This window comes from Eschrichtius robustus, chromosome 13 (genome assembly GCF_028021215.1).
Source record: "Eschrichtius robustus isolate mEscRob2 chromosome 13, mEscRob2.pri, whole genome shotgun sequence".
NCBI lineage: Eukaryota > Metazoa > Chordata > Mammalia > Artiodactyla > Eschrichtiidae > Eschrichtius > Eschrichtius robustus.
In genome coordinates, this window is record NC_090836.1 from 99652962 (window position 1) to 99676253 (window position 23292).

General features: G+C 60.9%; 2 protein-coding genes across 2 annotated transcripts; both read right to left on the minus strand.

Moving 5' to 3' along the window:
* Nucleotides 1-700: 700 nt before the first annotated feature.
* SHISA8 (shisa family member 8) lies at nt 701-5675 on the minus strand. The gene is made up of 4 exons (XM_068561922.1): nt 5152-5675; nt 2386-2519; nt 1463-1609; nt 701-1095 (listed from the first exon to the last, which is right to left on the minus strand). The coding sequence occupies exons 1-4, from the start codon at nt 5673-5675 to the stop codon at nt 701-703; spliced, it is 1200 nt and encodes a 399-aa protein (XP_068418023.1).
* Nucleotides 5676-14601: 8926 nt separating this feature from the next.
* On the minus strand, nt 14602-16090 carry TNFRSF13C (TNF receptor superfamily member 13C). Its single transcript, XM_068559591.1, has 3 exons — nt 15940-16090; nt 15343-15666; nt 14602-14783 (listed from the first exon to the last, which is right to left on the minus strand). Exons 1-3 carry the CDS (start codon nt 16088-16090, stop codon nt 14602-14604), a joined length of 657 nt encoding a protein of 218 aa, XP_068415692.1.
* Nucleotides 16091-23292: the final 7202 nt, after the last annotated feature.

A 23292-nucleotide genomic window follows, 5' to 3' on the forward strand; every position in this document is an offset into this window, starting at 1 on the left:
GCCCTGGGCCAGGCTGACCAAGTGGCCAACAGCCCAGGGGCCGGCCCAGGGCCAGAAAATGTCAATGAGGATCAGCCAGGCTCAGGCAACTCAAGCCGTAGAGCAGGTGACCGGCTGGAGGGGGCCCACCTCCATTAAGGGGCATGGACCCTCAGGAGCCCACCAGCCCTCTCCCCTGTGCCCAGCCTCAAGATGGCTGGGGCCTAACTGCGCCCTCTCCCGTGGCTCCTACTGGTGTGGACATTAAGCCTGGCATTCAGCCCTGACCACCCTCTCCAGCTACTTCTCCCTGGCTCCCAGAACCCTTGCCCACCAGCTTTCAGGAGCAGTCCTCTGCTCTTGCACATGCTGTGCCCTCTGCCGGCACTGCCGTCTGTCCAGTCAATGACCAGTGCCTCCGCCATCAGAGCCGAGCTGGGGCTCCTTTATTCTCAGGGATGGGAGTCACAGAAAAGGGTTTATTTACACAAGGAACCCGGGCCCTAAGACCCCCAGGACAGAACCACTGGCTTTACCCAAGTGGGCCTCTTGGCCCTGCAGGCTCCGAGGCTCCCACTCCAGTGGGCAGGCAGAAGGGCTGGCCTTCACGGCCAGCACCCCTCCTTCCGGTAGCCTGGGCCCCCGATCAAGCCCATGGCGAGTCCCCCAGGCAGAAGAGGGCTCCTGGCGATGTAATGCCTCAGAACCAGCGGCCCCTTTTTCACACGGTGACCTCGGCTTTGCTGTTGGTGCTCAGGTGCCGGGGTCCGCGGCTGGCGCGGCCATAAAGGCCAGGGGGCTGCGGGCTGAAGGCCTCGGGCAGCTTCTCCACGCTGAACTGGCGCCGGGGTGCGTCGCCGGGCCTCCGGGGCGCTGAGGAGGCATGAGACGCCAGGTGGCCGCGGGGGGCGGGCTGGGCCGGGCGGCCGGCCGTCCAGGCCTTGTAGTGGCCCGATGGGGTGGGGCCGGCGGGGGGCGCGTAGCCCGGCGGGGCCCAGGGGCAGGCGTCGAGCAGTGCAGGCAAGTCCTCGGGGGGCCTCCGGGCTCGCGCCGGGAGGGTCGGCGGGGCAGCTTCAGTCGCGGGAAAACGCTGGTAGAAGTCCCGCGGGGAGGCCTCTGCGGGGACAGATGGGCGTGGGTCGGGGGCGTGGTCAGGCCCGGGGGCGGGGCCTCAGCGCCTCCAGGCTGGGACAGTCCGCTGGGGCCTGGGTCCCAGCCCAACCAGGGAGGGATAGGGCGGGGACAGGCCGCTGGAGACGCGGGCTTCCTACGCCCGGGTCTCCGGATTCGGCGACGGGGTCCCAGACAGGCGGCCTGATCCGGGGTGGGGTACGGCCGAGGCGTGGCAGCTGATTGGCGTAGGCGCGATGCGGAAGCTGGGAACTTTAGAACTCGAACTGGGACCCCGAGCCCTACAATCTAGGAGCTTGGACACCCCGGGTGCGGTGGGCCCGGCGCTCCGGGCACAAACCTGGCCACTCACCTGCGGCCTTGAGCGCGGCTGCCTTGAGTGTGGCGTACTTGGCGTAGTCCGGCTGCCTCGTCAGGCTGCCGCCGCCCTGTAGCCGCGGGGCGCGCGGGGGGCCCGCTGTCGCCGAAGCCAGGGGCACGTTGATGGGGCGTTTCTTGTCTGGATGGGGGAGGGAGGAGATGAGACTCGGCCCGCTGACCAGAGGACACCCTGCCCCTGCGCTACCACCTCTTCGCAGCCCACTCCCCAGCTACGATTCAATGAGAGCTTGTGAGGTGACTTATGAACTTAACGCCTTCGAGACTGAGAGCAGAACCTGACTCTTGAAGACAGACTCTCCAGTGCCTGGGACAGGGCCTGGCTCAGAATAACGTGAATAACAGCAGCCAGCCCTGAGCGGGTGCTCATCTAACAAAAGACTTGCCAGCACGTTCCATTTGAGCCTGGCACTGAGGCCCAGGACCTGCTTCTCCCAGAGATGAAGAGAATGTTTGAGGATTGGAACCCATACTGGGGGGAGGGGAGGTGCTGTCAAGCCTGCCTCGCCAGCAGGAGTCCAAGAGGGAGGCACCAGCCTGAAGGAAGAGGCCCACAGAAGGCCACAGACGCGGGCCAGTCAGACCCCAGGGCACTGAGCCAGAGCCTAGAACCAGGCAGACCCCAGAGCCTGAGCTGGGGATCCCCGAATCTAGAACCTTCCTCACAGAGTCCCTGAGGCTGGACATTGCAGGACCCGTCGAGGGACCCTGGCCACCAAGAGGAGCTGACTAGCTTGCCCACCACCCACTCACACACCTGCAGAGGCAGGCGGCTCACTTCCATTTGGGAAACAGCTCACAGCCTCAGCACACCCCTTCCCCTGCTCCCAGGCCCTGCTCAGACAAGGGCGGCTCTGTGCTGCAGATCAACAAACGCCCTCCCGCTAGTCTACTCGCCTGTGCTGTTGTGGAGGGAGCCCTGGGGGAGGCCATCGCCCATCTGCACCTGGACACAGCTACCCAGAGGTGGGTCCAGAGGTGGAGGCAGTGGCTCCTGGGGGTCAGCCTGCTTCAGAAGTTCTGTCAGTGTCCTGTGGGGAAAGAGTGGTGACAACCAGCCCTCCACGCCTCCTGCTTCCCCATCAGCCAGGTCTGGTCTATCAAAGGCCAGCCCCAGCCATCGCTTCTCACTGTGTGGCCCTGGGCAGCTCTTTCAACCCCTCTGGCCTCCCTTCTCTCTTGTGATTGACCTCATACATCCAGTTTCCCCTCCCAGGCACGACCTGTAGCCTCCACGTGGCCAATTCTCAGAGTAGGTCAGGAAACCAATGGGGTCACGTGTAACCAGGGCCACCTTATTTTCCAAAGGCTCCCCTCCTCCCTTTCTGGAGTCCACTCCCCAAGACCCTCCATGTTGAGCCTCCTCTCCCAACGCAAGCTCTGTGAGTGTATCAGGCCCTTGGACTTTACTATCCTCCATCTCCTCCGGGAAAACTCCTACTCATTCTTCAAACCCCACCAGAAACCTTCCTCTACCAGGAAGCCTTTTCTACCTGCTTACCTAACGCCCCTCCTGCAGCAGGGGCTTCTGCTGCGTTCTGGGACAGAGCTGCCAACACAAGCACGGAGAACAGACAAATGAGGGGAAGGAGGAGCCAGGAGATCCTGCAGTGGCAGCCCCGCACCAAAGGCTGTGTGACCTTGGGCAGCCGCCTCCCTGGCTACCAGGACACCCAGCCCCCACCCAGCTGTGACGGAATCCGACTGAGCCTTCCCCACAGACAGCCAGACCCAGCCTTCAGCCCAGCTGCCTTCAGAGCCCGGAACCCATGATTTTCTCCTAGCTTGGTCTCTCCCTCCTGGAGCTGGGGCCTCAAATGACTGATTCATGAAGAAGCACACTGGAGGTGGGACACCTGGGGTGGGCACAGTTTGGCTGCAATGTGGCGGGGTCTGAAAGTCTCCTAGTGCCTGCCTGAGTTGACCTTCATGCCCTGCCCACTCCTCAGCTGCCCACCCCTGTGGTCTCATCTCTGAGCAAGCAGTCACCAACCAGCCCTCCCAGACACCTGAGCAGTTTTCATGCCTCTGAACCTTTGTAAAAACTTTCTCCAAAGACAGACTCCGACTCCTCACCAAGTCCTCTGAGAAGCCTTCCCTGACCATCAACCTCAACACGGCAGAATTAAGGGTGAGACTTGAGGGGAGGGCAGGGCTTCAGAGCATATCCACACACGAACTCAAGTTAGGATCCAGGTCTCCCCAGATAAGAAGCAGGAGTCAGGGCACACAGGACCCTAAAGCCCAGAGAGAGGAAGGCACTGGCCCAGGCCACACAGCACATCAGGGGTGGTCCAGCTCTTCCTGAAGCATTACTAGACCTGTTTCCGGGTCCCCTGAGGATGAAGTGGGTTCCAGTGAATGTGTCACTAGGCTGCCCCAGCCACCCCCTCTATACCATCATGGCCCTCAGTTCCTGCTGCCCCACTCTGGTCAAGGACAGGCCCTGTCCTCTCCCCCTCACCCAGCATGAGGCTCCAAGCTCAGGAAGCCCAGGCCCTGCTTCTGAAGCATCCAGGACCCAGGCTGAGAGCCACCACATTGCACATCACGGATGCAGCACAGTAGCTGAGGCCAGGGTTCCAGGCCCAGCTCTGCCCTACAGCTGTCTTGGAGCTGGTGGACTAAGTGGTCGGGGGAAGAGGGATGCCATGGAGTGCCAAGGAAGAGCCCTCTTGCCCTTGAGGTCTAGGAGTGGAGAAGCATCCACACCTAGCCCACCCAGGCATGGGGGCCTCTCTCCACTGTCACTTCTAAATACCAGCCTGTTGTACACCATGTCAGCGGCCCACACATCCAAGGGAGTAGGGACCTGGGTGAGGAAGTGAGGAGGGTGCAGGGCCCAGGACAGGGGGGTGGCTGGGGGCATGTGAGTGTGTCGGGGGCAGGGGGGGCGTGGGTGAGGCTTCCAGGGTCAGGACACAGAATCCCAGAGCTCCTATCCCAGCTGAGGAAGAGAACCTGGGTCCTGTGGCCCCCACTTCACATGAAACTCAGAACTCAGCCAACACCTGTCCAGGCCTCACCAAAAACGAATCTGTTCCCCGCCACATACACACTTCAGGTCCGCTTCTACACAGGGGGATACCCTGACCCTGCCTGGGGGCGCTGAGTGGGGTGAGTGGGGAGGCCTTCTAAAAACCCTAGGGAAATCAGGTCAGGCCTGAGTCACAACTATGGGGGGTGGGAGGGGAGGAGGGAGGGAAAAGTGGGGAGAGAAGCAGGAGGGGAGAGAGCCAAGAGAGCTATAGAAAATGTCCCTTGCCTGGGGACCCACGCCTCCACCCTGCGCTAGTGGGGCTCGGGTCCCCTCCCCTAGGCGCGGATCTTGTGCCCTCGGTCGAGCGACCTGCCTTCCCCGCCCACTCCGGAGAAGGCGGGAGCCGCGGGGGAAGGCGGCCCAGCACCCAGCCCCCGCCGGAAGGTCAAGGGGAGACAGAGCGGTATCAGCTGTCTCCCTCCGTGAAGGGGGGCTGAGGGGAGAAAGAGACCTGGAGACAGAGCAGGGAGGGAAAACCTGGAGGAGGGGGCTGCTGAGAGGACCAGAGTTTCGGAGAGGGGCGGGAAGGATGAAGGATCGCGAGGGGGCGCCCACCTGGCAGGCCACCTGTCCCTGGGCTGGGAGGGGATCCCGGGGCCCGGCCCCGGCCGGCGCGCGCTCACCTGGTCACGGTGCGCCGCGCGCGCGGGCTGTGCGCCCTCTCCAGGCCCAGGCGCGCCCCGATGCCGGCCAGCACGAACAGGGCGGCGACGCCGCACACCGCGTAGACGGCCGTGTGGCTGCGTTCGCGGCCCGGGTCCCGGGGCACCGTGGCGTCGCGGGCACGCGCGGGAGGCCGGCCAGTCTGAACCCAGGCTGGCGTGTCGTAGTTGGAGCAGCGGCTCTGGTCAAGGCGCCGCGGCCCGTCGTGGCAGCAGAAGCGGTAGCCGCACGTGCCGCAGCAGAAGTTGTAGGCGCCCGAGCTGCAGTTGAAGGGCGGGTCCCACTGCCCCATCACGTCGTAGTAGCCGCGGCAGCGGTCGCCCCCGGCCGGGGCCGCCGTGCCGGGCGCCGCCGGCTCCTGCGCCTCGGGGCCCCCCGCGCCGCCCGACGGCGGCCGCGCCAGCAGCAGAGCCAGCCCGAGCGCGAGCCCGAGCGCCGGCGGGCCGCGGCCTCCGCGCAGCCCCCGCGCCCAGGCCCGCTCCATCGGGCCCGCGCCTTCGGCTACAGCACCCGGCGCATGGCGGCGCGCCGCGGCTCCCTCCCGCCGCGCCTCGGGCCCGCTCGTCCGCGCCCGCAGGGATCAAGCCCGCCCCGCCGCCCTGGCGCTGGCTCCCGGCGGACACCTCCTCGGTCGTCAGCCTCCTGAGAGGACCCCAGACCCGGGTGGGCTCGCGGGGCCGCGCCTCCGGTGGGCGCGTCCTGCGCCGAGGCTCACCTCGGACCCGAGCCAGCTAGTCCGCGCCCTGGGACTCCTCCCGGGCAGGGCGGCGGGTCCTCGCCTGCGCTCGGTCCCGGCCTCTCCCCGGCCCGGCGGGTGTGCGGGTCTGGGGCCTAGTGGGGGCGGCGGGCCGCCGGACACGGCTGCCTTCCCGCCGCCCGCTACGCGCTGCCCGCGCTCTGGCTGCGGCTCCGGCTCCGGCTCCGCGCGGCCTCGGGCGGGCGGGGGAGGGAGAGAGCGGGGGGAAGGGGGGCAGGCGGGAGGGAGGCAGAGCCGGGGGAGGAGCGCGGCCGAGGCGACGGGAGGGAGGGGGCGCGGCAGGGCCCGCACAGCCTGGGCGCCCCACCAGGGACCCTCCCCGAAGGCCTCCCCCGAACATTCCTCGGAACTGGCGCTCCAGAGGGTTCAGCTCAAGGCTCTCAGAATTGTTACTTCGGACATTACGCCCGCCGCGGGAGCGCTTCGGTTCACAGGTGCGGGGACTGAAGGGACCCAGCAGCCCCAGGGAGTCGTTGCTGCCCACCCACCTTCCTTCCCGTCCCCTCCATCAGTTCCGATCGAGACAGAGGTGTGACTTGAGGCAGGGAATGTTAAATGGGAAGGAAACTCCCAGCAGAGCCTCAGCAGAGGGCCAACTATGGGTCCCCTCCGCACCACCTAGGGAGGAGCTTTAACCCCGGGATGCACACCCTGGTCCCAGAACTTCTCTGACGCCGGGCTGGGGTCCTGGGGTGACCCCACGCCTGTGGGCGATGGACCTGGCCTGGTCGGCGCCCTCCTGGGATCTCTCCGCCACCCCAGGTGTGAAAGGGAGGAGATTGGTTTAGCCCCGTGCCTTGGATGAGGACAGCAGGGCGTCGCCTGGGGGCAGAGCCATGGGCAGACCCTTTGCCCTGGTCCCCACAGGATGCTCAGGTCCTTTCTCAAGCCCGGGGGCAGAGGGTGAAGGGCAGGTATGGAACCTACTCGGAGCACACTACTCGGTTGAGTTTTTGAAGTTGGTTTTAATTGGAGAATATGACCCGAGCCCGGCTGCTTTGCTTTTCTCTGCCTGTTTCTCATTTTAACATCAAAAACTGCCCGTTCTGGGGGGCAGGGATCAATACGGGGCCTCCCTCTGTCTAGATGGGAGCATCAGGAGGGCAAGGGCTGCATGGACCGGTTCCCCGGTGTTCCCACACAGCGCAGGCCTCTGCCATATTTGCTGAATGAATGAAGTGAAGTGCCTCTAGTCTCCAGTTTCAGATAAAGAATTTGGGCTCCTAGGGTCCTTCCTGCTCCCCCTTGCATCCTCTCTTCACTCAGCAACTGGGATCAGCTTATAAAAATGGAGGAGGTGGAGGGAGGAAGAGGGAGAAGGATTTACATTTAAAGGAGGATCAAGTTTTCTTGTTGATGAGATGAGGGCCTGACAGGCTAATTTCAGGGCTAAAACGGGAAGGCGGGTGACCTCCCTATAATGCCCTCCCCCATCAGGGTGATTCCTTGTGCCCTGGCCAAAGACAGCCTGCTCCTCCCTCCTTCACCCACAGACACGCGCAGCCCAGAAGACCCTACCCCATTAAAAGACTTTATTACAATTTTAGAGAAAAAAGAAACTAGATGAGCAAAGGGATAAAATGAAATTGCCTTAATCCCATCACCAGGGACAACTGATGCTTTACATACTGTTTTGTAACTGGTTTTTAGTTTACTTTTTGCTGTCAAACTTTCAGATTATTATTCTGTTTATTTATATATTATAAACTATATTTTCTGGGGCATCCTTTTCTGCTTCCTTAGCTGGTATTCCTAGACATGGAAACCATGGCACAAACTATCCAGTTTGTATCAGTGCCCCCGTCACACGCTGCCAAGCAGTCCTCTGTGTTACTGGGTCTTGGAAGGTGACTGCTTCTCCCCCGCTTTCCCACCCTATTGCTGGGCACTAGGTTTAAAGAGGCTCGTTGCTGCCCCCTGGGACTGTGGCTTCTTCCCATGTAGGATCACCCTAGTGGGCCCAGAACAAGTCTTCCAATGCTTTCCTCCCTGGGCCCCTCTCTTGCCCCCACTGTCCTGGCATCATTGGGTGCTCTGCTCAGCTTCCACCCCAAGTTGACTGCAGTCAGGATATATATATATATATATGTATATATCCATTTATCCAATGAAGGAGCTGGCTTTCAGCTGCCCCCTCCACTGTGCCCCCAAGGGATTGATGTCCAACCTCCCAACTCCTCCCCACATCCATCCTCCCCATCTCAGCCTTGTTCAGTGGTCAGCCAGGAACAACAGATGCCCACATCTACCAGGTCTCTGCCAGGCACTCCATGCCCTCTCCATGTGAACACATAGCCTTGCAGTGGGGGAAGCAGGAGAGGGCAAATGCAAAGACAGATCACAGCTAACTGGCTGAGCCCTGGGGTCTGGCCATTCATTCAGCTGACACTGTCCCCCAGGTGCCCAGCCATGTGCTGGGCAAGGGGATCTAGAGAGGGAGCAGCCCAGCTAAGGGGGGATCCCTTTGCCCAGGCTGCCCTCCCTGGACCCTGGGGTCTCTCTCCAAAGCAAGGCACCAGAGCACCAGCCCCTCATCTCCACTGCCTGCCATCCCCAAGCCTGTGTCACCAAAAATCATCCATTGATCCAGGCTTAAAATAACCCCTGGCATCTGCAGCGAGCCCCATGTGGCGGGCAGAGGAGCCGTGTCTCTGTTCATGAAGGGAACCCGCCCCACCCCCCCCAGCTCCAAAAGCTGGCAGCTGGAGTGTGCGGGTGTCTGAGTGTGCTCACGAATGTGAGTGACAGTGTGCATGTCTGGTGCTGGCATGGCTATGAGAGCCTTCCCCGCACGTGGACACGTGTGTACATGTGTGTGTCAGTGTGAATATGCCTCTGCATATGTGTTCTTCCCTCACTGTTGAGTCCTCGCCTGGTGTCCAGCTCTGGCTGGGCAGGGCTCAGGGTCCTGAGAGGAGAGGTTGTGGACATTAAGGAAAACTGTCCTGGGCCTCAGTGTCCTGATTTTAGGTGGTAGGTCACCAGTCTGCCCAGCCCTCCTAGAGAGAAACCCAAGACCCAGGGAGAAGAAATGACTTGCTGTGACTGGCACACAGCCTGGAAGGGCTGGGGTATGGCCTGGAACCTGCACTGTGAGCCCCAAACCTACCTTCTGGCCAGTTTAGTACAGAGAGAGCAGCTGGAGGACCCCAGCCCAGAGGCCAGGCAAGTGTTCCTATCCCCTGGCAGCACACCCAGTGCCTGACTAACGCCTGACATGACAACTCCTCCATAAGCCCCCGGGCCTTCCAATAGGTTGTTTCTTCCTGGAAGGCCTTTCCAGCCCCTCACACTGAGAGCTCCTATTTATTCTTAATTTTGGAACCAGACTAATGTGGGTTGGAATTCCTGCTCTAGTAAGACCAGTCGACCTTTCTAGGCCACAGTTTTCTCATCTGCAAGATGGGCTGCTAGCTCCTCTTTGGAAGGGCTGCTGGGAGAAGCCAATGGGTCTCTGGATGAAAAACATCCAGGAACAAGCAGCCTTTTGGGAGCCCCCGCCACAGCGGTGCTGAGAAGATTGTGATTGCCACTGTGGGTGCCATCCACAAGCCTCAAAGGCCTCATTCCCAAGCCCATCTTGCTTCTGTTTTGTCCATGGTGGAGGGTTACGCAAGAAGCAGAGATTCTAGGGGACTATGTACTCCCTGCTAGTGCAGATGCGAAGCCAGTACCGGGAGGGGGGTCTGGAGGGGAGGGCCCGAGGCTCCTTTGTCTCCATGAGAGGCAGCTCGTGACTCAGGCTCTAGCTGCCTGTGGGAGGGAGGGGACCCCCGGGCTCCTGAGGTCGCGAGGGAGCGCGGGTTGGGGGGGGGGGGTGGTGCTGGGAACTGGATCTCAGCTTCCCTTCTTAATTCCGCATCACCCAATGAAGGTGCAAATCCGGAGCTGCCCACCCAGACCATAGCGCGGGAACAGGCCCAGAGCGGACGGTGCTCGGCGGAGGCCATAGAGCGCCTCCACCCGGGACAGGTGCGCCCTGACCCACCAGCCTGCCCATTCCTGGGACACACCTCCGAGGTCAGATCCGAGCCCGGAGCCGGAGGGCGGGGGACGGAGTGGGGGACGCCACCTCTCCCCAGAGTCGGGGCCATGCCCTGCATTTGGACCCCTCCTGGCTCGGACCGCGGTCCTTGGGCCTCGCTTGAGGATGGGGACCCCGCGTGAGCGCGGTGGTCCGGAGTTTAGAGAGGCTCCGCTCATCCGTGGCCTCCCTTTTTCCCTGCGGGTGGGTCTTGAACCCACCCCTTCTACATGCTCCTGACCCCGCCCCTTTCCTGCTACCTGGAGGCTCGGGGTTCCTCAGCCCCACCTCTCTCTTGACCCCGCCCTCGCCGCGCCTCTAGCCCAGGCCCCACCCTCTCCGTCCCACAGCCCCGCCTTCCGGTGCCTGAAGGCTGGCGGTCAAAGTGCCACCGGTCTCGCTGACCGCAGGAGCCGTCGAGATAGACTTTCACCTGCCCTGGAGTTGCTGGCACTGCCCTAGATCCATGCAGGACGCCCGGGGCTGGTCCTCAGATTCTCTGCAGCTCAGGGGAGTGAGGAGATGCTCAGAGGCCCGCTGGGCCCCAGGACCCCTGCAGAGTCCCCGGAAAGAGCATGGGCTGGAACACAGGCGTGGGTGTCCTCCTGGCTTCTCCTCGACTCTCCATGTGACCTTGGGCAGTGGTTCCTACCCCCCAACCCCCCTTCCCCACCCCCAGGTCAGGATCAGGCAGCTGGGGAGCTGGCTCAGATTGGAGAGAGGTCAGATTTCCGTTCTGGGTGAGGGAGAATTTGGCCTGAGCCACCAACAATAGAGCAAATGGGAATGAGCTCCCACCCTGTGCCCAGAGAAGGGCCAGAGGGGTCTGGTGGCCTCTCACAGGTGACAGAAAGGGTGAGACCAAATGATGGGGCTGGAGGAGCACCGGGTTCCCTGAGGTGGGTGCCCCTGTGTGCCATGGGGCAGGAATGGCCACAGGGAAGTTTCTGACAGCCTCACCTGGCACTCAGGGGCCACAGTGCCCAAGTCTCCAGCCCCTCCTCCTGCCCTCTCTTCTCTGCACCTTTGCACACAGTTCCTTGGGCCAAGAATGCCCTTTCTCTGCTCTGTTCCAGCAGGAAAACTCCACAGAACTCAGGGCATACCTCCTACTCTCAAAAGCACTCTAAATGCTAAATTAGTCACGCCCCCTCCCCGGGACTTCCCTGGTGGTGCAGTGGTTAAGAATCTCCCTGCAGGGGACACGGGTTCGAGCCCTGGTCCAGGAAAATCCCACATGCCGCAGAGCAACTAAGCCCCTGCGCCACAACTACTGAGCCTGCGCTCTAGAGCCCGTGAGCCACAACTGCTGAAGCTCGCATGCCTAGGGCCTGTGCTCCACAACAAGAGAAGCCACCGCAATGAGAAGCCTGCACACCGCAAGGAAGAGTAGTCCCCGCTCGCCACAACTAGAGAAAGCCTGTGCGCAGCAACGAGGACCCAATGCAGCCAAAAATAAATAAATAAATAAATAAATTTAGAAAAAAAAAAAAATTAGTCATCCCCCTGCTTGGGGCATTCCCTGGCTCTGCCCTGCCCTGTCACTGTGTCCCGCTCTGTCTCTCCCACTGGAATAGGACCTAATGGCAGGGTCAGAGGCTGACCTCCTGGCACTGACCAGAATGGTCCTGGCACAAAGCAGGCGTGCTGGGATCTGGTGTGATCAACGGTGCAGTAAATAGATGAGCGATGGGAGTAGTAACTCCTGAGACCAGAGCCTCAGGCCAGCTCTGGGAAACTCACTTCCCAGAGGGAATTTCTAAGGGTTGGGGGCCCTGGGCAGAAAGGTATCTGCATTCCAGGGAAGGAAGGAAGTAGAGGCACTTCTGAGGTGGAGACCAGACTTTCCACATGACCTCTTTAATCTTGGACAACTGGTTGGTCCTCAGGCTCCGTTCTGAATATGGGAGACAGGCCCAAAGAGATGCCACAGCTTCTAAAGGCAAGGGCGATGTGGGGCCATCCTTGCCGAGACAGAGGGAGGTTAGGGGTCAGGTCCTTCCTCCCTGGCCTCACCAGCTGGGCCTCCCCACCCCCAACCTGAGCCGGGAGCTAGGGCTGCCAGGGCAGGAAGTGAGAAGTGCCTGCAGGAAGCCCCAGGAGGAACTGAGACTTCAGCCAACCCCGCCCCCACCCCCGTGGGGCCCTGGGGACCTCGGGGACACCTGACCCTCCATCAGGAAAAACTGTCCAGAAACAGGCTAGGGGGAGGGGGGCTACTTCCCTCAGTTCCCATCCCAACAAGCAGCTCTCCCAGTCTATCGTGGATCCCTCTTACTGCAGAAAGAGACCAGTTGGGGAGGGAAATCTTTGAGTAGTGATAAAAACAAGGAGTAAAGCCTGGAATCAACGCCTGGAGTCTGCTGCTCTCCAGGAGAGCACCTGGGCCAGGGACTTTCTGGACAGGCAGGTGCCCGGGTGTAGCCCAGCTCCACCGCTGCTTATCGTATCTCGGGCTAGATCCCTTCACCTCTCTGGGCCTCTTCTTCCCTATCTGCAAAATGCACCGTATCACCCCTGCTCATGGATGTGAACTGGTCCAGATTTTCAGGAAAGCAATTTGACCAACAGGGGTCTTAAAAAAGGTCAAGGCCTTTTTAAAGCAATAACTCTCCTTCTGGGAAAGAGACTCAGTTTCCTTACCTGTAAAATGGAGGTGGGGGAGTGAGGACCCTCTACGTGGCCTTCCCAGTCCTCCTCGGAGGGCCACAGGCCACGAGGACAACTTTGCGTCCAACCCCCCACCACCATTTTTCAGAAAAGGAAACTGAGACTGGACTCGGGGTTCAGCGGGGACACGGTGTTGCCAGAGGTTTGTGTGTCTGGAACCCAGGGGTGTTCACCCACTGTTTCGCCTCCAGGGCCCACGCCCTGGCTGTGGTAGAAAAGGTAGGGTGAGAGATAGGGATGGCCGAGAACAGCTCAGACTCCCCCAGCCCTGAGATGGAGGGAAGTGGAAAGCTGGGCCCATTCTGGGCCTGCTCCCCACCCTCCTGCCTATGCCCGCACACTGACCTCACCTCAGCCACCTGGTGCCCGGGGGGCAGGGAGGGGGCATCTTAGATGGGTTTGGGAGGGAGAGGAAGAGACTTAGATGTGGTAGTCCAGGTTCTGGGGCTCCAAATACTGCTGGCCGCTGACTATCTTCTGAGCTGGGAAAGGGGTGGGCAGGAAAGGCAGGTGCCTGCTGGGCAGCTCTGATGGGCAGGTCAGGGAGAGATGGGCAGAAAGCAACTGATGCATGGAACAGAACATGCTCAAGATGGGAATTCCCTGGCAGTCCAGTGGTTAGGACTCCTAGCTCTCACTGCCGAAGGCCTGGGTTCAATCCCTGGTCAGGGAACTAAGATCTCATAAGCTGGGCAGCATGGCAAAGAAAAAAAAAAAAAAAAAAGAACATGGTCAAGAACCTACAAGTGGGACAAAATGGTACTCAGAATCCCATCTGCTGACTCCCAGTCCATTGCCCCTTCCCAGGGTGCTGAGCTGTGACAAATTCCAAGGACACTGTCCAGGGCGGAGTCCCGGTCAGGAGGTTCTAAGCCTGTGTCGCTGTGTAGGAGGGTCGGCAGGAGAGTCAGCGGCTGACTGAATGCACAGGATGATCCAGAACTGGAAGAGATGGTCTCAGCTCCAGGCCCCAGAGCAAGGGGCACCACTGTCAGAGGAACAGCTCCACTGGGATGGTGGGTGACCACAGGGGGCTGGCACAGAGTGGCCAAGTGACCCAAGCACTTGGGGAGGACAGGCCACAAAGAGAAGGACGCTCAAGGGACATCAGGTCCAGCTGGTTCAAGGCCAGAGGCCTGCCCTGGCCTCCTAACAAAGGAGCCTCTTGCAGGTCCTGGGCCCTGCCCTGTGTATAGCCCAGTGTGCCCTGGAGGCAGCTGGGATTCCAGGTGGTCTCTGATGGAGATGCCTGTCAGTGTGCCTTCAGTGTGAATCTGCAGTCCAGCTCCAGAGGCTGTAGACTTCCTCCCAAGGGAAGAGAGGGCTTCCTCCCAAGGGAAGGGAGGGCTACAGCCTGGGGCTCTGGAAGCTGCCACCAGGGTGAAAATGGCATCATAGGTCCTAGCAGATTGGGCCAAGCTCAGGGGTGACCCTAGGATACAGATACCAGAGAATCAGCACAATTCAGGCTATTTCTTAAAATCATCTTGTACTAAATCCCAAAGAAAACAGGTCAGTTGGTTACCCATTGCTGCCATTTGTATCAGTTTAAAAGCAGGACAGCTCTGAGAGCAAGTATTAAAGAAATACAACACCCAGCTACAAATTAAGCATCCTCCCACTCGATCATTTTCCTAGATTCATTCGGGTTTATGGTGGCTTCCCCATGCTAAAAAAACCCTCCTACTCAGAGTACCCCAACCACTCGAAAGCACAGAGCTCAGCCACGACCTTTGAGGGCTGCCATAGATGGTATGATTTTAAGCCAAATGCTAACATGCCATACGATGCCATGCAGTCTGAACCCTGTGGTCTGCGGTGCCTGTGGTTCTGCAGGGTTAGCCGGGGAGCAGCATGGCTCCCACAAGAGGGACGGGTGGGAAGAACCGAATTCAATCTCCAAGCCCCTGGCTGATGGCCCACAGGGAGGGCAGGGACCACCTCCTGCCCCCTCTGTCGCTACGGTTGCTCCGGGCCGGCCGTCTTAGTGGTCACCAGCTCAGTGGAACCCAGCTCTGTGGCTGGCACAGGGACGCTGTGGGCAGGTGGGGTGGTAGCTGGGTCTTCACTGGGCGGAAGCCAGATGGGAGCTGTGGCATCCAGGGTTCCCGGGGAGAGGATGCTGTCACTGTCCAGGGGCTCTGGGGAGGTGGGAGGGAAATGCAGGGTCAGGATTGGGTCACAGCCTTCCCCCATCCCTGTTCCAGAAGCCTCCCTGGAGGAACAGCCCTCTGACTTATGAGAGAGAAGTCAGTTGATGGAGCCCCACTGGCGGGATTGGCGAGGGGTGGCACATGATCGGCCCTCAGGACAGGAAATGCTGAGAGCGCTGGCAAAATGGGAGAGGGAGAGGAGGGGTGGGAACCAGTCTGGCTGTCCAGAGAGAGGGCAGGACAGACCCCCCTCCCTCCACCGGGCTCCCCAGGCTTGTGTCTCTTCCTCAAACAAGTCTGGGATGCCAGAGCTGTGTCCCTTGCCTGGACCGGGGTCTGGGGCAGGACTATTTCTCCCTGCTCAGCCTGAGACCCTCAGAGCGCACTCTTCGCCCCCTCTGTCTGCATCACCCCCTAGAGCCCTGCCTCCGCTTCAGACCTCCCCCACGCCTTTACTCTGCCCCTGCCCCTGCCCCTGCCCCTCAAGGGCCATGTGTCCCCTCCGACGGCCCCCAGCCCTCTCGGCTCCCCTAGACGCGGAACTTACCATCCTGGTCTCCGTCCGGGGCCTCCAGGGCCTCTGGGGCAGCCGCCGCGCCGGGCCGTCGCCGTCGGCGCCTCCCGCTCACCAGGCCCAGCAGGACCAGGGCCAGCCCCAGGCCCAGCAGCGCGGGGGCGCCGAAGAGCAGCGCCGGGAGCGGCAGCGCGGCCTCGGCCTCGGCGGTGGACCCCGGGCCCACCGACTCCTGCGGCTGCAGCGCCGTCCCGGGCGCCAGGCTGCTCGGGCCGCCTGCTGGAGGGGACGGGCAGGCAGAGCACGGGGCAGAGGGGAGAGAGGAGCGGGGAGGGGGAGGGTCGGAGGGAGGCGAGGCTGGGCCGCGGAGGGGAGGGACAGCCGGGCGGGGCAGGGCAGGGGGAGGGGGAGAGAGGGGGCCGTGAGGGCCACGCGGCGATGGCTGGTCCCCATCCAGGCCCCAGCCCACAGGCCCCCCTCCTCGCCCGTTATCGCGATGGCCCCCGACGTCCTGGGACAGGTGGGCGTCATGCCTGCGACTCTGGTAGGGCGGGGGGCCTCCTGGCAGAACCCTCCCTCCCCTTTCAGGGCCGCCCTGCGTGCCATCCATCAGCGCGGCTCAACTCTTACCCGGTCTAGGCTCTGTCGTCCGGAGGAGACTGCAGGCCACACATTTGCGAACCAGCGGGTCGAAGCACTGGGTCTGCAGGCACTGCGGGGCGGCCGGCCTGCCTCTGCCCCTCAGGTCCCTCGCCCCTCGCCTCATGCTGCCAAAGCCCATGCCTGTCTGCCTACCTCGCTGGGACTGAGTCTGGCCTCTGCTGCCCTGTGGGGAGGAAACCGGGCGGGGCCACCACCCACCCCGCCCCAACCCGCCCTCCTGCCTGCTGGGGTGAGACCAGGTGGGACCACTCTTAGCCAGGGCCCCGGCACCCCAGACCTTCTATCTGTGGTTTCTCCATTCAACCATCACCCCCAGACAACCACTGGGCGGGCCCTCTGCTGGGCACTGAGATGAGGCTGGGGCTCAAACCAGGGCCTGCTCTTGGGGAGCAGAGGATGGGCCCCTTAATCGGGACACAGACCTCTGGGTGGCCTCCTCTGTCCTGCTCCCCAAGGCCAGCCCAGAGTCCTAGACCATGCTCACCAGCCATCATCTCCCCCCCACCTGCCTTCTCCGGGGAGCCCTCCTGTCCTTCTCAGGCAGAGCTGCTCAGTTCATCAAACCCATCCTGAGTGGCCACACTCTACCAGGCCCCAGACGACTCCCACACTGGAGGTGGTGATGGGGGAGACAATGCCTCGCGGCAGCGGCATCAACGAAGATGATCACCACGGAGGGGACAGGAAAGCTTTGTGGAGGAGATGAGGAGAAGGTGTTTGCTAGGTGGAGTGAGGTCTAGGGGAGTGCCCAGTGTGAGCAAGGGCCTAAATATGAAGGCCAGGGAGTACTGGGACCAGAGGCCCTTGACTGAGAGAAGCTGGGACTCCGGCTGGAAAGGCACTGGGGAGCCATGAAGGGCTTTAAGCAAGGCGTGTCATAGTCAGATTTGCCTGACTATGGTTAGCGAGGAACCACTGGCTGGAATAGAGGGCACAGACGGGGTAGGTCCAGGGACAGCTCGGTCTCCAGATCCTAAGCAGGCGGGACACTCAGATCAACAAATGAAGAGACAGACGAACAGACCGACGAACAGACCAACGCCCAGCAGGCAGGAGGCAGCTCACCCACCCGACTCCTTTTTCTCAGGGCTGTGTGTGTCCAGGCTTGCTCGCCTCTGTGTCTCACCGAGGCCCCTCCTGTCTGTCTCTACTCCCTGGTGTTCGGGGCAGACCCACCTGTCTCTCACCTGTGTCTCTCAGACTGAGTCTCAGACACACAAGCCCCCTCGACCTTCCTGGATATATGCTGCCCCCTCCCTGGGGGCAGGGGCTGGCAGAGAGCCTCAGAACGGAGCACAGACTTAGAGCCTCATGGTGGGCCATACCAGACCCCTAAGCACTCAGGGCTGGAGGTGCACAGAGGAAAGAGTAACTGTCCCGGGGGCAGGGAGGGGGCTTAGTGGTGGGAGTAGATCTTTAGCGGTTCAAGGGGGAGGGAAACCTTCCAGGCAGAGAGAGGGGATGGGCGAGGGCAGAAGCACAGAGAGGGGCAAGGGGAAGCTTGCTCTGGGAACAGGCATGGCCACTGCCTCGGGGGAGGCTGCAGATGGGCAGGGCCAGGCCTCAAGCCACAGGCCTGGGGCAGTGAGGAGCCCCAGGAGGTGTCTGAGTGGGGGAGAGATTCTCCGAGCTGTGCCTTAGAAGGGACCCTCTCCCCGGCTGCTGTGGAGTTGGAGACTGGACAAAGTGAGCAGAGCTGGCACCATGGAGGCTGGCACCATAGCCCAGGGCCAGGGAACGAGCCAGCAGCTGTTTAGGAGGAAAGAGGGATGCCATGGAGTGAGGGGAGCAAGGCTGGCCCCCAGGTTTCTGGCTCCGGGGACCCTAGGACTCACACAGAACCCTGAGTTGGACGGCCTTGAGAAGCCCTGGCCCACTGCCTCTCCGTCCCCTACCCACGGGCCAGCAACTCCGTGGCAGGAAGGTGTAGGCGGTGGGGCAACTGCAAAGGAGAAGTGGGTCTGGGGCGGTGGGTGTGGGTGTGAGAGTGGGTGTGTGGTGAGGGGGTGGGGAGCCCGGAGCTGGAGAGGAGTCAGGGCAGGGAAGGCCCTCCTATGGGGCAGAGGGGCGGCGGCGAGGCTGGAAGACTGTGCCCCAATCCCCGCCCCATCGCCATTGCTACGGATGCTGTTATTACCTGTTACCCTAGGGACTGCAGGGCCCTTACTCGCATCAGGCATCTCTTTTAGCCCCGGTGGAGGGGGATGGGTCTCGGGAGCCTGGAGGGGGAACCTATCCCTGGGTGAGGGTGGAGCCAGGTCTGGGGTCATTTACTTGAGCCATCACTGCAGGGGCTGCCCCGGCCTCTGTCTCATCTCACCGTGGCTGCTCTGACTCTGGGGGAGAGTTGTGGCGCTGCTGGTCGTGGACCCTGGCGCAGGCCACCTTGAGGGAGAAGCGGAGACAAAGTTTTGACACAAAGGTTTCCTGGGTTCCTCCCATGTGCCTGAACAGCCAGGCGCTGAGGACAGAGCAGGCAACAGGACACATGTCAATGGAGTCTGCGGGCACCTGACCCCGGAAAAAACCTTTTCACTTGCGCCTCCTAAACAGGGAAGCGGGAGGCCTTGAATCTCTGCTTGGACGATTTAGGAGTTAAGAAGAGAAATTTCACCATCAGACCAACGTGGTAAAAAGTTATTCCTCAATGTATTCTTTTTTTTTTTTCTCACATAGCTCTTAAGTCAATTAATTTTTAAAATTCGTCTTCTACGTCACTTTTTAACTATGAGATGTGAGCAAGAGAGAAGAATTAAAGTTTCTAAAATCAATGTGGTTCAAGCAAAGTTCCCTTGTTCTTTCGATAGTTTTTACTTTAAATAATTTGGTATCATCACCTCAATGCATGTTGAAGCAGAAAATGAGGGACTTTGTTGCTGAAAAACCCTTCAAACTGAATCTATCAGTGTTCTCAAATTTTCATTCATTGATGAGTTTTTTTAAAAAGACGATTAATTTGAGTCTGTCAGGGAAAAGGGAGTCTCCCTTGATCTGTATCCCTAAAATGCCCCCCAAAACACCGTCCCCATGGTTCTGACACAGGTGCTATCATCATGTACGTTTTTCAGGTGGGGAAATAGGGGATCTGAGGGGCAAAGGGATGACCCAGCACGTTCGAGGTGGCCTGGACGGGGTCTGTGTCCAGCCGACTACGAAGTGTGGCCTATGCCTTTCGTGCCTCAAGGACAGGACTGGGGAAGTGAGGAAACTCTGCCTGTTGGACAAGCTCAGTGTCATGGTGGGGGCAGTCCCCAGGGGCTGAGAGACCCAGCCCCCCAGATCTGGATGTGAAAGTGCTCTGAGACCCGGGATGCATGTATTCTGTACTTAAAAATTAGTTTTATTTGTCATTTTGTGAGTAATATCTGAACACAGTCTCATGAAAAAACCCTCAAACAATACAGAAGTCTATGAGTAAGAAGGGGCATTTCCCTGCCGCCCCCAGAGGGAGTCTGTTTTCTCTTTGGAGTCTTTCATCCCAGTCTTATTTTTATGCCTTTAAATTCTCGTGTACGTGCATAGAGGAAAAACAGGCTTTGTGTTTCATAGAGGGGCCACGAGGTATGGATTGTTCCGTTGGCCTTTCCCATCCCTGGGCCCGTCCTGAGGGCTGTGCTGGCTCTCTTGCTCCATCTTTTGTTTTTTGTTTTTGGATGAACCAGGGCCCTTGGCGGTGAGAACGCAGAGCCCTAACCACTGGACCGTCAGGGAAGTCCCTCTCGCTCCATCTTATTTTGTCACAGCGGCTGGAGCCCCCAGAGTAGTGATTCTCTTTGCCTTTCTCATGTATTAGCTCTGACATACAGCACACTGCTAGAAAGTGTCCCTCACCGGGGAGTGAGAAGGATGCGATGTTGGGCCTCTGGACCCTGGGAGAGGGTGGGAGAGGCAGGGAGATCAGTACAAAGTCCTGGTGAGGCCAGAGAGCCCCCGGAGCCCCTCTCCCCTGAACCCAAGTTATACAAGGGCAGGTCATGCCTGTCCATGAGGCAGTTAGAAAATCCTTGCCCAGGCTCTTCCAGGCCCTCTCTGCCTAGCCTCAAGCCCCCACTCCTCCTGCACAGTCACACACACACACGTGCAGCCCAGGGGTTCCTGGCCAGAGCAGCCCCAGCAGTTCTCTCAGCCTGGCCCTAGGCTGGGGGACGTGGGCCCTCCATGTGAGGTCAGAAAGGAGACCCGGCCCTTTAGCCTCACGGCCACAGGGAAGAGTCCCCACCTCCTGGGGCCAGGCCTGCAGGTGTGTAAGGTGGACAGAGGCGGTGAGGCTAGGGTGGGGAGGGGGAGGAGCAGGGAACTTCCCCAGCGGTCATCCCTCCCCAGGCGTCATTCAGGGCACCACACAGGAGGGACAAGTTGGCCGCTGGTTCGGGGCCTCCTGGGGGCTTTTGGCCCTGTGTGAACACACAGGCCGACTCCGGTGCAGACACCAGGTACTTACTGAGAACTGCGACGAGTCAGGCACTGTTCTAGGTTCTGGGGAGACAGCAGGGAACCACAGAGACAAAACGCCAACAGTAAAACCATATAGTAGGTGAGGAGGTGAGAAGCGCTGGGGAGAAAGCTTCAGGACCGAAGGGTGACAGGGAGGGCCAGAGACTTGGGAAAGGCCCCGTGAGACCTCGGAACGGGGGGACAGAGGTGCGAGTGACCCCGGAAGATGTCTGGGGAGGAGCAGGCAAGGCCCAGGGGCTGGCACAGCACCAGGAAGGTGGCGGCGTGCACGCTTACCGCCTGCTTGGCCCTGTGCCCCACGTGTCACCTGAATCCCTTGCCTCAATCCTGTGGGGGTAGGTGGAATCGTGATTCTTACTTTGCAAAGAACAGAGCAAGCTCAGAAGGAAAAGGGATGAGTCCGGCAGCCCCTCGGCCCCTGAGCTCTCCCACCACTGCTCCCATGATACAACATCTGGGGGTCGATGACACTGGGGGGGGTGGGGTCAGGTCCGGCACAGAAGAGGACCAAGTACTGGGCACCCCCGCTGAGCCTGGCCTGGCAGGGCTGTTATGCAGTCAGACCAAGCCTCCACCAAATGCTAGCTCCCAGAACCCCCCAGGGAAGGCTGCCTCCTGCCCAGGTCAGGGGCCCTGGGCATTGCTCACCCCCTCTCCCTCCCAGAGCTGGTCCTCAGGGACCCCCCGTCCATAGGGTCACACTCGAGCAGGACTCACAGATTTGGGATGTGCAGAGCCCACCACACTGTCTCCCTCAGCCTCTCCAAGTGTCTGTGAGAAGTCCTTTCACAATGATTCTCTGCTCAGCCCCAGGGGAGACTGACAGATGGCAGGCGGTGGGGGGGGGAGGCGGCGCGGTTTAAGTCAGCAGGCACCTTCTGGAAAGGGTCCCTTTGTGCTGGCCTGGCACCGGGTGTGAGGGGGCCTTGACCTCAAGAACCCCTGCACCAGACCACCCAACCACCCAACCCTCGGGGCGCGTGTAGGGTGTGCACGCGGCAGCTGCGGTGTCAGGCACTTCAGCTTCTCTGAGCTCACGAGAACCTCAGCAGGCCGTGGGGCTCAGGGATGGGAAGTAAGCCACCCCAGGTCACACTGCAGGTTGGCCGCAGACCCCAAGTCAATGGGACTCAAAGGCCAGGTCCTTTCCCACTGCATCACTTCCCCTCTGTGGCCAGGCTGCCCCTGCCTCTGCTCGCTGAGGGGTGGAGACACAGGTGCCATAGTGCGGAGCCCCCTCCCCGCAGGGAGGTCCTGCCTCCTGGGCAGACCTGGGCCTGAATGCTTGGGTCTGGGACGCCTCCTACGGAGAATGTGAGCTCCTTGGGCCTGGGCTCCAGGGCTGCCCACAACCAGGTGGCCTGAGGACACAAAAGAACCTGTGACCCTGAACTAGCCCAGCCCCTCTGACAGCCTGGACGCCTCATCCACACGGCGGGGGCCCGAACGCCCCACCCCCTCCTCTGTGCTCTCAGAGAGCCTGGACCGGGCAGCTCCCAGCCCCAGCAGAAGGGCGTCCCTTCCGGGAGCCTTGGGCTGCCCACCCACTCGGACCTGCTGCCCAGGGGTCCGTGCCCACCCTCAATAACTGCCTCAAACGTGACCACCCTGTGACCATGGCCAGCCCCAGAAGTCTTCCATTTGCTTGGAGTTTTATGTTTAAAATAACAGCTTCTCAGTCTCAGTCCTCACAACCGGCTGGAAGAAAGGCATCAATTAGCCAGACCCCATTCTACAGATGAGGAAACTGAGGCACATCGCGGATAAGTGACCTGCCTGAGATGGGGAGATCAGTAAGAAGCCAAGTGCAGCCTCTCCTGTCTCCCTCCACAGCGCCAAGCGCCAATTCCGGGCACCACGGGGGCGTAAAGACTGGTCTTCCGTCACTTCCCTCCGTCAAACTGTCTCCTGGACAATGTTGCTGGCCCCTACTGCCCGGCTGGGGGCAGTGGGCCCGAGGGTGGCCGCCGTTTGGGGGTTGGTCAGCTCTGCTGTGAGGCAGAGGCGGCCTCTGGGTCCCAGGGCCCCCGCCAAGCTCGCTGGAGCTGACAGCAGTGACAGCATCGAGCTCCCCCAGCACTTGGAAGGCTCCCAGATCCTCGGCTGGAGAACGTGACGCCATTTCTCTTGTTAAATGGCACCAGGTGGCGAAGAAAACGTGGCACAGGGACCAGAGAGAGAGAGAGAGTGCCTCATGCTGGCTGGGGGTGGGGGCGGGTGTATGGGGAGGACCCCACCTGTCTCCAGGCAAAATGACAAGCCCAGAAGAGGCAGGCAGGCTGTGCCCACACCGCTGCACTCTCCTGCTTAGACACCATGCTCCATCCCCCAAAGGCCTCCCCTTCCCCCACCCCTCCACGGAGCCCTGCAAAGCCCCGCCCTTTGTGGCCCAGGCTCCTGAGGGGCTGAAGACAATGCGGTTTCCTAGGAGCCCCGGGGCGGGGGGGGGGGGGGGGGGGGGGGGGCCCTCTCGGAAGGCCGGCCTCCTGGACCTCTGCTGATCCTGCCCTTCCCCGCAGATTCACCGCCCACCTTGACTGCCAGCCTCTTCCTTCAAGCCAGACCCACCCCAACTTCAGCACAGAAGCTGGCTTCCCTTCCCAAATGCTGGGAGTCCTTGGGCGATCCTTGTGCCCCAGGCCTGCTGGAGCCCGAGGCTTGCACCACCCTCCTCCTGCGGTGGGCCGGGGCCCCTAGCCTGCTCTCCGCCCTCCCCTCCGTGAAGCCTCCCCCTGTGCTAATGGGAGACTGCCCTTCCAAACGGCTGCTTTCTCTGGCTCAAGGCCTGTGTGTCCACCATTTCTGTGTTCTCAGCTCAGGGCCTGCCCAGCAGAGATACCCAAACCTTTGTTCAACGATTAGGTG